At 44.2% G+C, this 13,929-nt stretch overlaps 1 protein-coding gene across 3 annotated transcripts in view; it reads right to left on the bottom strand.

Moving 5' to 3' along the window:
* The window catches only part of ptpro (protein tyrosine phosphatase receptor type O), an 80,593-nt gene extending 67,655 nt beyond the window's left edge, over window positions 1-12,938 (bottom strand). For all 3 annotated transcript variants that reach the window (XM_083794521.1, XM_083794522.1, XM_083794523.1), the window contains exon 1: window positions 12,640-12,938. In XM_083794521.1, coding sequence (XP_083650647.1) covers window positions 12,640-12,772 — 133 coding nt within the window. In that variant the 5' untranslated portion in view covers window positions 12,773-12,938. The remainder of the gene's footprint in view (window positions 1-12,639) is intronic.
* Between the last annotated feature and the right edge of the window lie 991 nt (window positions 12,939-13,929).

Genomic DNA, 13,929 nt, shown 5'->3' with positions numbered 1-13,929 from the left:
AACGTGATAACTGCACAGTTATCATTTGTTGTCTCCACCAGGCCGAAGGCATGGGGAGAGAGAGTATGTTTTGCACTCTGTCCGTGTGTCCGTCCGTCCTTCCGTCCGTCCGTTATCAGCTCAAAATGCAAATGCAAATGCAAAATGCCTCAAATCATCCAATTGCCATGCGTGAGAAGAAATGGCACCCTTTTCACATTGGCCTATTATAGCGCCACCAGGAGGCCACAACCTGACCTGGCCTGGTGGAGACCTGTGCCCCGAGGGGCACTTTTTATAGTTTAATCTTAATTCGCACTGGTGTGTCTGCACCACGAATATATGACCCGTATGTTTAATCATCTGCCATTCAAGTATGTACCTGTATGTATATAACAACCCGGTCTCGCCCAAACACGGTGAAATAACACGGATTGGCAATTCTGCAATTCCGTACATACTAGAAAGCCGCAAAATCATACATATTACACTGAAATCCTCGCCACTGACTGCGACGGAGGGGCGCCATCTCAAGCGAACTTGACCAACAAGAGACCCCACCGGGCGAGCTAAAGCGAGCGAGTTGCCGTGGCGAACGTTGCGAAGTTCGATCGAGCCGACTCAGCCCCGTCCGAGTTGCGACCCGATAAGCACAGAATCACGAATAATGTGGGGAGCCTCAGCTGAGATAATGGGGTGAAAGCCACGCCTCCGTCGCTGTCAGAACAGTAGTAGTGTACCATAATATGTAGGGGTTTTGGGGTTTTCTAGTAGTGTATGTACGGAATTGCCAATCTGTGTTCATCTCATCAGCTCATGCTCGTTAGCTCATGTGAAAATGCAAACAATAAAGGTTCAAGTAAGTTTAATAAACTCGTATTGTTTCCAAAGTCATTGACCAAAATAATGATCATGTGTTTGCAAATTGCCATAATAAAGCAACACTATATATAATTATTCGCCAGGAAAAACCAACAGAAAACAACTATAAAAAAATAAATACAAAAAAGGCAGCTGGCAGTAATGAGTGTTCCCAGCTTCACAGTAAGCCTCCTATAATCCCACAATAGAGCACCGAAGTCCTGACGTAACTCGCTCATCCCGACGATTCCCCTGGTTCACGGAAGTAGTTTCTCTATGGAGAATAACATGGGGTGATCTTAATATCGTCTACTATAAGCGTTGTGGTCCAAAAATAAACAAGCTGTCTCGGCGTTATTGTCAGGGAGGTGTCTCTGTATCGTTTGCAACAGTCAGTCACTCATATATGATACAGTCTGCTTCTAGCGAAAATCTAACTAATTCAGCAGCAGTAACATTAGCGTTTTCTCTCAGTCAGTTGATTCTTCATATCCATGTGAGTGAAGCGGCCGGGATGACATGTTTATTTTTCAAACACAGTTCTTATATGAATCAATCTAAAACTCCTCCTATGGTGATTTCAATGCAACTAAACAAATACATGAACCTGGGGACTGACGCCCTCTACTGAAAGTGACGTCAGACTTCGGTGCTCTATATGGCAGCAATGCAGTCATTGTTACAGGCAGCCTTATTATGATCCACTAAGAAATCTGCCAATGCAAAAAAAAAAGAAGCTTTGAACTGAGAACGTAGGGGTGCCGATGGTCGATTTCAACCAATCTTCGATTTTTCAAAAATAGCAGACCTACAAGCTCGTAGCACGCCACTCGGTGGCGCGCTATGAGCTTGTAGATCTGCTATTTTTCAATAGCTAAAGCATAACATGATGCCAACACCAAAATGGGTGCCCGGTCAGAATGGGTTAACTCTTGAGAGTACGGGTCCATATTATGGACCCAAGAGTTCAATTATTGTTTACAATCTGCATTACTTAACTTCCAAGAAGTCTTCACAGTGAGTGAATGTAGAAGAATTGTTACTTTGAGCAACGATCTTATCCAACGACAACAACATCATAATCTATACGTTTTGGGTCTGAAAGGCTACATGTCATCAAATGGTGGTCCGTGGCTAAAAATACTGTAACAATAACGGGCCTTGATATGAAAAAGAGTTGAAAACCACTGGCCTAATGCGGTTAAAGCGTATACCGGCTAGCAAGTCGTGGGTTTGATTCCCGAACCCAAAGGCCTTTGCTGCATTCCACTCCGTCTCCCTGTCTTATCACTCTTCACTGTGCCAATCCAAAGGCAGAAAAGCCCCCACAAATATAATACAAAAGTATAAAGACGGAGTGATCAGTGATCACTGAGTTTCCAAACTATAATAATAATATATGATAGCCTAAATAATATAAACATATTAGTCATCATATATATATGATGAAGACAAACCTCGTCATTGTGTTGTTTGGATTATCATTGCCAGGCGTAATCCCCTGAATATGAAAGTGCACTACTAATAATCTGGCTGCATTATCTAGGCCAGCATGCCGGGCCGGGCCGGGCCTGCCCAGCCCACTGCACACTGTAACAAGCACACATGGGCCCAGAGAGAGAGGTTCTGCCGAGGCTTTGATCAGTGTGCTACTAGTCTGTGCTGGCGCGCACACGCATACGCACACACACACACACACACACACATACACACACACACAGCAGAGCCAGTGTTTAATCAGGATGAATTAGACACAGATGAAAACACTGCACTTGCTCATTCCGTCTGTAATTACAGCCTGGTTACAAACTATGCTCTCTCTCTCTCTCTCTCTCTCGCACGCGCGCTCTCTCTCTCTCTCTCTCTCTCTCTCTCTCTCCCTCTCTCTCTCTCTCTCTCTCTCTCTCTCGTACACAGACCTCAGAGTGTTTTTCTTGTGAGGTTATAAGCCAATTGTTTCATAAAAAGTGAAATACATCATCACGGCCGTGGTAGCGAATGCTGGCCTGGCCCCAGCGCTGTCCGTGACCTCACTGAGTCACCCCCTGACATCATTCCGTTATAGGGGGCTCCGATCAGCCGTCCACTAAACACACAAAGCGTGTTTTGAGTTGGCAGCGCCGTGTCTGCCATGCATGTCTATATGGTAAAGAGGACACGTTGGTGAGCTCCTCTTCCCAGCAGCACCCGAACATCGCTTTTATCCCATTCTGAACGGGCACCCGTTTTGGTGTTAGCATCATGTCGTGCTCTACCTATTGAAAAATAGCAGATCTACAAGCTCATATCGCGCCACCGAGTGGCGCGATACGATCTTGTAGGTCTGCTATTTTTTGAAAAATCGAAGAACGACTGACATTTTTTTAATCTGATCTCAGGTCAGAATGGGTTAATCAGACCAGTGTGTGTCCAGTGGAAACCCCGTATGAATCTGATCTCAGGTCAGAATGGGTTATTGAGGGTTCCCTGTGCCTGTGCAGCTATAGACAAATCCACGGATGGGTGTGCCCTGCGCGCAGCCATTACTGAGGTGTGATCAGCACTGATTAGCTACACCTGGCCAACAGGGAGCATGGCCCTGTTGGCCAGGTCCACATAGAACATTATGCAAACATCGGCCATCTTGCCATTAAAGATGGAGTGCTGTGATTTTTCTCCACCCTAAAACATAATCATCAGGTATTATTATTTAAGGAGGAAAAAAATCTAAAAAGTGTACAGTATTTGTTAAAATGTAATTTTTTATGTGGATACGCCCTGGTTTGCCTGGTGGGTGGTGATTGGGTGGTGATCCACCTGTATACGAAGCCACACCCACAGCTGTTATATGATAAAGGCGAGGGGTTAGGGGACGGGATAATATTCTGATGTCACTATATCACTGTTTTTTTCATTGGCACGTTTGACTGTCAAGGTTTCAGCCTCCACAAAGAAACCCTAAATATAATATATATCATTGCACATAACAACCACACCAAGGAGTCTAATGAAGTACTGTCACCTCATAAACACATGGAAAACTGGAAAAAATCACGGCACTCCATGTTTAAGTTAATGGCAGGGTGGCAACTAGCCGCAATTTCCCATTGACAGCCCATACATCCAAACAGAAAAGTCCTATCTGATTGTATTAAACGACATCAAACTCACCTACATTGCAGCTGTACGAAAAGCTTGAATTATCATAAGTGTTTTTTCACAAAAATCCACCGTATATGAGCTACTTTCTGTCTAGAGTTTAAAAGCACTCGTTACTCGTTACTCAACGGCCCTGCGTACCACCTGTTTTGAAATTGCACATAATGCAGGACGTTGCTATACTGCAAACGAGTGCTTCCAAACTCCAACACAGCTCATAGTGTGTCTACATGTCTACGGTGGATTTTTATGAAACGAACACTTAGCAGAATCGCAGATAGAAAGAGGATAATTAAAGCTTTTCGTACAGCTACAATGTTAAGCACTGTATACAATTGGCTATTCAAAAATAGCAGATGTACAAGCTCACAGCGCGCCATTTCGTCCTGCACGGCGAGCTTGTACATCTGCTAATTTTGAACATTTCCAAAAGAATCTTGGAAGTGTGAGAGCTACTGCTGATTTAGAAGGCATCTTGTGAAAAATAATGAATTGAATAATTGTCAAAATAATAAACACAAATCTTCTCTTTTGAGGGTTCGCTGGCACGAAACATTTTCAGATGGGTGGTCCACAGCCAAAGTTCTGTCATTGAAACTCTCTCTGTAGTCTGAGTCGTATTAATTCGTTGTGCCAGTTGTAATCATCCGCCAAATCAAATTTAAAAACTTGAAATGTAGCCTACACTTACTTCTCTCGCTCTCTGACTTTCTGTCTCTCAAAGCCGGAGAAAGAGAGAGAGAGAGAGAGAGAGAGAGAGAGAGAGAGAGAGTTACTGCCCGTCCGAAAAGGACGGGCTCACAGTAAACACGCTAGCCTCTTCATTAAGGGGTCCAAACTGGGCTGTGAGCGCCATGCAGCTGTTTGTGGCGCTGGGCACACAGATAGGCTATGTGAATACTACTATACTAGATAGTACCAGTGTTAGGAGCACCCACCAGCTAAATCAGAAACAACGCCTATGGTTGCGGGTGTCACCAAACGCTGCGTGCGGGGCGAGAACTCTGCTCATAAAAGGCTTTCTGTGGCGGACACAGCCCCGACACAGCTGCTGTTGAATGGAGTCCCACGACTCCCTCTCATCTGTGACCGAGCTGGTAGAAATGTCGGGGCCCAATATTAGACCAGATCATCTACAAGCTCGCAAGCGCAGCTCTCGGTGCTGTGATAGGAGCTTCTAGATCTGCTATTTTTCAACAGCTCAAGTATAACATAATGCTTAAAAAACACCACAAGGGGCTCCCGCCTTGAATGGGTTAGACTTAGCAGTGTCATTTTTGACAGAGGTTCCGCAACAGTCTTCCCAAACACGCTCACGTATGCATCTTCTCTGCCGCTTCACAAGGTTTGGGGCGATGACCATGTGGACAATAATATGATGGGGAAAAACTAACTGTATTTGTTATAGGCAGATTACACCCGTCCCAATCGCACTGCAGCAATGAAGATGTCCGACAGTAAAAACAAGTCAACTGACTAATGACTAGTTCATTGATTGATTGACAGATTGATTGACAGACAAGCACAGATTAAGAAACCAGCGGAAGTAGTTTGGGGACCGAGACACTCCTATCTTGGGCCTCCCCTTACCCCTTATCCCTAAACCTATTTTGCCATTTTTTACCATTTCGAAATATATTTTAAAATAGTTCAACTAGCCGATCTACAGCGACACGTTGTGAGCTTGTAAATCGGCTAATTGAACAATTTGAAGGTTTTTCAAAATAGTAAAGTGGCAAATAAGTTTAGGGATTAAGCGTAAGGGGTGGCGCAAATTATAGCCCTATGTCTCCGAGGTGCTTTGCTGATGGCTGCGACTTTCCTCCCATGTTTCGAAAACATCCTCCCATCCATCCATCCACCCACCTAGGACAATGGCACACACACACAACTTGCACACGCACATACAAGCACACATACACACACACACACGTACACACACATGCACGCACAAACACACACAGACACATTAACTCAGAAAGAGTGGATCAGGAGCAGAGAATGTAATTAAAGAAAACCTGCTCCAGTGACTCCGGCCATTGTATGTTTTAATTGTGAGCCAAAGTGCCCCCCTTGGCGTTTAATCAAAGAAAACAAACAGCCAATGGGCAGAGCTGGCTGTGCTGTGCTGTGTGTAGACAACACAGCCCTCCTCCACATAGCTGACAATGAGTTTTCACCCAGGGGTGCCCACCCACCCACACTCTCTCTCTCTCTCTCTCTCAAGTAGAAAAAGACACTGTTGTCTCCTTATGCAAACGCAACACCACTACTCCCCAAATGTAATGACGACTCCCGGCGGAGCCAGAAGACAAGGAGACGGCCCTAGAAACGCCAGGGTTGGGCATTCCTCTACGTTTCGTATACTTCCTCCCTTCAACAGGACGCTATTCGACAAAGTCAGTGGTTTAGCGACGGTGTCAGCGTTATTTATTGGTTATGGTTGCATTTCTGATCATTTGGCTGTTTGCTCTTGTCTGAAGCAACTTCCCATAGACATACTATAGCAGTGCTTCTCAACCTGTGGGTCGGAACACTTGATTGTTATTATTACTAGAGCGGTGCCAGTCTGTTGTTTCCCCCGCGGTCGCTTCTCGCCCTTAAGGCGTCTTGTAGCGTCAAATGTGGAGTCTATGCAGATGACTCAGTCAGAACAGGCCAGCCCCATCATATGGAGCCTGGGCAGGGGCCCTGTCCAGAGCCCAGGCAGAGGGCGGTTCTGGTCAACCGTGGGTCTGACCCACTCAACACCGGGCACTGCACTCCCTGTGGGGGTTCTAATGCGTGTGTCGCGGGGGGGGGGGGTAGGTCTATGTGTATATTTTGACTGATAATCATAATAAAATCATGTATTATGGCCAAAATACGTTATATTTATTATTGCCTATTTCTGAAAATGCTACAAAATGCATGAACCTTTCTCAAAATGGAAACGATTATGGCGAATTTGCAAGCGATAATCTCAAATGAATGAGAAATAGGCCATTATGTAATTGTGACAGGCCTAACAGCTGTCAGTAAGTCAATTACATCACTTTAATGCAATGCATCCTTTAAAACCAGGAAAAGACAAGCCGCCAGCCCACTACTGTAACATTTGACTGCATCATAATCACATTAATATTGCATTAAAATGTGCTTATAAGGCTTCATAACACGTGTTACAAAATATATAAGCATGTATATCAAGGTTTATGAAGTATTATTTATAAGTGCTGGTCATAATGCCCTTGATTATACAAATTGCACAGGACAGATATGACAAATGACTTCAATATAAATTACAAAATAAATGACTGACCTATGTAATACTTTTATACTTTGTGACGTGTTGTAAGCTTGTAGATCAGCTTTTTCTGCTATTGATCTTTTGTAGATCTTGTAGATCTGCTAAATGTTTGAAAATGTATGAAATTCTTTTCAACATTCAAAAGATTGAGGATTATGCAAAAATAATTGCGATTAGGCGATTATGTAATAATGAGGACAGGCCTAGTCATATCTCGAGAGACGAGAGTCACGTCAGCTAAATCAAATCACTGGCACAAACATGATGTTGTTCTAATGAGGCTTCTGTCGAATTCCTTAGTAAAAACAAGGAACATGAATTTAGCCAACATGTAATCGGTCTCGCATGTCTTTAATGGGTTAAATGAAAGTGACAGAGTTGGCCCAATTTGTCAACCAACGACCAATAATAGAAAAGGATATGATCGATTATAATGTGACTACCGGTAATCATTAGTGGGCTGATCGATAAGGAATCAGATGGATAAGCAAGCAGACTGGATGAGGGTCCCCCTGTCTCCCTAGCCCATTCTGACCGGGCACCCATTTTGGTGTTAGCATCATGTTATGCTTTAGCTATTGAAAAATAGCAGATCTACAAGCTCATATCGCGCCACCGAGTGGCGCGCTACGAGCTTGTAGGTCTGCTATTTTTGAAAAATCGAAGAACGACTGACATTTTTAGAATCTGATCTCAGGTCAGAATGGGTTAATCAGACCAGTGTGTGTCCAGTGGAAACCTCGTATGAATCTGATCTCAGGTCAGAATGGGCTAGTTGTCATGTGCACCAGGGTCTCCATTGTTTCACTCTATACTTTCCCTTTACAACAAAGGTATTTGGCGTTGTGACACGCAGTGTATGATTGTAGATTGGCTATTTTCACCGGATGCTCGCTCACCCCAGAATAGGGATGCTCGAATTCATGTGGTATTAATGTAAATGTAATCCGTGGAATTTGCACGCAGATGTGAATGGCCAACACACAATCTGCTCGCTATATGCGGCCCTCAATTAGCAGAAGAATTTCATTGCCTGCTGCCACCTGCGCCCACTGCAGTGCTAAGAGTAGGGCAGCAGTCGTGCGGTATACCGTTGCTGAAATCAGTGCTACTGCCACAATCCATTGCTTCATCACTGACAACAGCAAGCAGACCGCTTTTCCCACTGTATTAATGTTCAAATCATGTATACTTTAAAATAGCTTTATTACACGGCTTGGTTGAATGCTTGATTCTGATTGGTCAATCGCCAAATTCAGCTTCAGCGGTCTGTTATTTCTGGATAATGGCCGCTCCGCTCTATAACAGACCGATGCCTAATCAAACCCTCTGAGCACCTGCTGTGCCCCGCTGATTTACTGCTGTTTCCAACATGACAGCCATGTAAACACTCACACAATGTCATTTACAGCTAAACATTGCTCTCAAGAATGTTTTTGAAAACATTCGCGAGGATTAGACGATGCAGTACAACCCGGAAATGGATTCTATTTGATCAACTCACTTCCTTGTTTTCAGACTGTGCTGCAGCTGGGCAGACACTTATGGAATACTTTCATCGAGCAAGGAAATGCCTCGTTTTGTATTTTGTTGTGTTTTGGGTCAATTTATTAATTTATGTGTTAAAGTAACGGGATAATCGCAGAGGTGGTTAATCAGCCTGTAGGTCATTTAGGCCTATGTATAAACAATGACCACTCAGCCATACATTATCGTTTACATATTATACTTATTCCTTTTAGCCGGTTACAAACTGCTTCACATGAACAATGAAGGTGTAATTAGGAGATTCAACAGGGGATTTGTTTTATATACACAGATTTACAAATAAAAGAGTGTCAAAAGGGATATCCCAGTCAATGACATTTATGTTCCATTAAGATAACAGGAGGCAGGGAAGGCGATATATGTTTTTATCCATTAAGACCTGAGGTTGATTCTACAAATGTCTTCTAAATCAGTAGTTCTCAAACCTTTCCATGCTTAACCGTTATTCATAGTCTGATTTATCGGTGGTGAGGTGACCACCGCAACTACAACATGATATCACGGAGTCGCGGTGAAGAGCAAACCACCGCTCTCCCCAGCCCTTCTCTCTGATTTACTCACCACCGCTCCACGTTATTACAGCTCCGGTGGTCACCTCACCACCGGAGCGGTGGTCACCTCACCACCGGAGCGGTGGTCACCTCACCACCGGAGCGGTGGTCACGTCACCACCGAAAATCCAGACTATGAATAGGCCTTAAGGACCCCCACATTTTTGGGGTGTCAGATACATATAATTTAATGATATAATGTATCTGGCCATGCACCCCCATCTAAACAGGGACCCCCAAAAAAACGAATAAATAAAACATATTTATTTATTTTATCACAAAATAGATTAACAAGCTCGCCGCGCTGCACGAAGTGACGCAATGTGTGCAAAGCAATGTGTGAAATTAACAGGAAATTGAAAAGAAAAATAAATCTGATAATGCTGCACACAATACTGGTACACAATACTATTTTCCACAATTTGTATGTTATATCCTTTAATGGAGGGAGAATTTTGTCTAGAACCGGGGTCTTCAGACATTTAATCATTATGATTCTAGTGTTGAAGTGTTTCACGAGGTGGAAAGGTGACACAAGGATTTGGCGACAGCCCTGCAGTAACTCTGAAGACCCTTTAGGAGTCCCTGTCGAAGACCCATGGCTGGCCTAGAATTGGATATAGGGTCCTGTCTTTGTCCTTACAAAGATGGAGTGGGGTTAACACTGGCAATTATCAGAGATTAGCGGTCATCAATCAATAGGTTTATTCTGATCAATACATGGCTGACTGTGGGTGGGTGGGGATCAGCATATCTCAACAGTGTTTAACCCATTCTGACCTGAGATCAGATTCATACAAGGTTTCCACTGGACACACACTGGTCTGATGAACCCATTCTGACCTGAGATCAGATTCATACGAGGTTTCCACTGGACACACACTGGTCTGATGAACCCATTCTGACCTGAGATCAGATTCTAAAAATGTCAGCCGTTCTTCCATTTTTCAAAAATAGCAGACCTACAAGCTCGTATCGCGCCACCGAGTGGCGCGATACGAGCTTGTAGATCTGCTATTTTTCAATAGGTAAAGCACGACATGATGCTAACACCAAAAGGGGTTCCCGTACAAAATGGGTTAAAACATCTCAAAAAGCTATGTCAATGGTGTTTTATAACACTGGTTCTCAAGCGTTTTCATGTCAAGGACCCCCAAAGTGATAGATAAATAAATATATAGGCCTATATTTGGCCGTAGAACCCCAACTGAAAATATTTTTTGCCAGGCTGCCAGGGATTATCATAACAGAAGATCTGTGTTAAAATGTTTCAAAATTATTCAATTGTGTGAGAGAAAATGAGCAGCCATGGTCTATGAAAAAAAGCCCAAGAGAAGCGACTGTCACGACTCACTAGGTGACAATGCTCACAGCGCTGTGACGTGTTGTGAGCTGTGTGTAGATCTGCTATTAAAATAACTTGTTTTTTTACACATTTTAACAACCCAAATCTGGTATGGGGGTCCCATTCCCTGGTAGAAAATGTTCTTTAGATGTAGGGTCCTTGGAAAAAATACATGATTAATCTGGGGGTTCTTGTCTTGACATGAAAATGTGTGAGAATCACTGGTTTAAAACGACATTAGGCAGCAAGCCCAAATAAGCTACTAAACTTTAGACCTCGGCTCCCACCCCCCGACCCCCCCAATGTGCGACTACCAATATTTACAAGCACATTTACAGAAAAAGAAACCTAAAGTCACTTAATATGATAAGCAGACATGGCAAAACTGGTAGGAGACTGTTTGTATATATAGGCCTCACACTGGATCTATGTTCCGCAGAGTTTCTGACCACTTTCACCTAGACATGGTGTGTTGTGTTACAATTTACAATGCAGGCATTTAGCAGACGTGCAATCACACATTCATCAGATTCAAATGCAGAGAGACAGTCTGGTGCCTCAATAAACTATACTGTAGGATCTCTCAGAGAAAACAAGAACCCAGCAGAGATTGGGCGAGATTCACTAAGCTGTTTACATCCACGTTTTGCGTGTAAAGGAATTTCCCAAACTTCCCACGTTACGGTATTCTAATGACATAGCTTTGGTCCCATGTAAGTCTGCATCTGAGCAGAGTTGAGAAAGAGCGGTCCCACTACTAACTATTCCGATACATCAAAATCAGGGACGGCTCCAGGGGGGGGAGGCTGGTGGAGGCTTAGCCCCCCCTAAGCCCCCCCTCCAAACAAGCCAAATTGACTGACTTCTATGTAAACCAAGATTCATTAGCCCCCCCTCTAAATAGCCAGCCGCTCCATAGCACCCACAGTCACAATTTTCTGGAGCCGTCGCTGATCAAAATATACAAAATATGGGTGTAAAGTTGTGAACAGCTTCGTGAATCAGGCCCATTGAAACTGTAAAATATCAGGTGGACCAAAATACACTGAAACTATACTATACCAGGACCAGGATCTAGTATCAATTCTAAACAATGAAAATACTATCAAAAATAATAATGTGTATATTAAAAACCATGCATCTAAATGATATCCACGTGTGTGTGTGTGTGTGTGTGTGTGTGTGTGTGTGTGTGTGTGTGTGTGTGTGTGTGTGTGTGTGTGTGTGTGTGTGTGTGTGTGTGTGTGTGTGTGTGTGTGTGTGTGTCAGATGATGCAGGCCCTCAGCCATAATAGTGTTCCTGTCACGGCTGGGAAGGGAATCACTGTGTGTGTGTGTGTGTGTGTGTGTGTGTGTGTGTGTGTGTGTGTGTGTGTGTGTGTGTGTGTGTGTGTGTGTGTGTGTGTGTGTGTGTGTGTGTGTGTGTGTGTGTGTGTGTGTGTGTGTGTGTGTGTGTGTGTGTGTGTGTGTGTGTGTGTGTGTGTGTGTGTGTGTGTGTGTGTGTGTGTGTGTGTGTGTGTGTGTGTGTGTGTGTGTGTGTGTGTGTCGCGCGCGCGCGCAGCCGAGTCAGTGACCCAATTTTGCCTGAAGAAATAGGCTAGTATACAAAACCGGCTTTCAACGCCAAAACGCGAATTCCACACAGACACTGCATTACCACAACACCACAGAGTTGCAAACACAGACTTTGCCCTGTAAATATAACTTATGCGTGTTGCATGCAAATAACAATAAACACCCCTATATGCTTTATGAAAAAAATGTGGTTCATTTCCACAAAACCGTTATGCTGCACTGCTGCACATGACTGATCCCAGACATGCGGGGCATTCAGACTGATGGATAGGGCAGCAGACTACTGTGTGTGTAGGCACTGTAGGCTATTATTATACTCATATATAGTAAAATAATAACAATAGAATCCTTACCTGGATAAAACACTGGAGATAGATCGCGGAGAGTAACGTCGAGACCATGATAGCTCGCAGAGTAAAGTATATATTTTCCCACCTCAGCTTTCAACACCAGCGCATCCAAACAATGGCGATTTTCCTGCAGCATCAGACCGCTTCTGTCGCTGACTCTCACTCTCTCCCTCGCTCTCCCTCTCTCCCTCTCTCTCTCTCTCCAAGACGCACACAGTGTTCTTCAGCTGTGGCCCTGGCTGGCTACAAACCCGGGTTCGGACCAACCCGCGGCCCGGTGGTTCCACTGTCTCTCTTCAAGCCTCCCATGCAGCGTGCATCTAAAACATCCCTTCCCTGGTACTAGCTGGTAACTGGACCGGTGGGTGGGGTGAAGCGGAGATGATGGTGGATCATCAGATCAGTCCATGGTGGTGGTGTAGGGTGGTGTAGACAGGGATGGAGGAGCAGCAGAGAGGAGGAGGAGGAGGAGAAGGGAAGGGACACACACAGGCTGCATTCTCCGTCTGCTCAGTCTGAGGCTGCTGCTCCTTTCGAAGCCCCGCCCCCTGCCCTGACGTCTCTCGCCCTAAGTACATTTATTCAAGTAAAGGCATTACATTTATAGGCCTACATTTTGAGATACTTTTTGAGTGGCGCAACCACTCAAAAAAAACCTCCAATGTCCGTCCGTCCGTCCCTATGTATGTTTAGGGTACCAACAGGGGGCGCTGTTGCACCACTCACGGTCTGATTTATTTTTACTTCACTGGATTATTTCCAATCCATCTCCAATAAATGTTTACTTCTACACTATAGAACTTCTACTACTCCACTAGGCCCAGGGCCGTGCTGAGGGCTCAAACCCAAGAAAAGGGCACATGTTGGGGTGTCTGTTTTTTGTGCGGCCTACATTTGATGCCTCATGCTAATAACTTGGCCCATGTCATTCATTGGACAGTAAAATAAGAAATAAGTTCTCATTACCATGTAAACATAATATTGATAAGGGCCACGGATCACTTTGAGGCAAAAGGGCAGGGCCCAAGCCCCAAAAGCCACCCCCTCTGCATGCCAGGGTTGGTTTAATTAATCATAATTGTATCCCTGCCCGATAATTGTAACGTACCATATCGATATGTCAGGAAATGCTGTGTGTGACGCGGCTTTAACATCAGCATCAGTTTCCGGCTCCGCCCGACAGTTTTTCAAAACATTATTTATTTAGGCCTATGTATTTTTTTTTCTTACTTTGTTTGTTTAAACGTTATGAACTATGTTTTTCAAATTGATTTGGTCTAGGACTCACAATGC

Source organism: Protomyctophum parallelum, assembly GCF_964188405.1.
Source record: "Protomyctophum parallelum genome assembly, chromosome: 22".
Classification (NCBI taxonomy): Eukaryota; Metazoa; Chordata; class Actinopteri; order Myctophiformes; family Myctophidae; genus Protomyctophum; species Protomyctophum parallelum.
The sequence above is the reverse complement of the archived record's forward strand: the minus strand, read 5'-3'. Positions and strand labels throughout refer to the sequence as shown.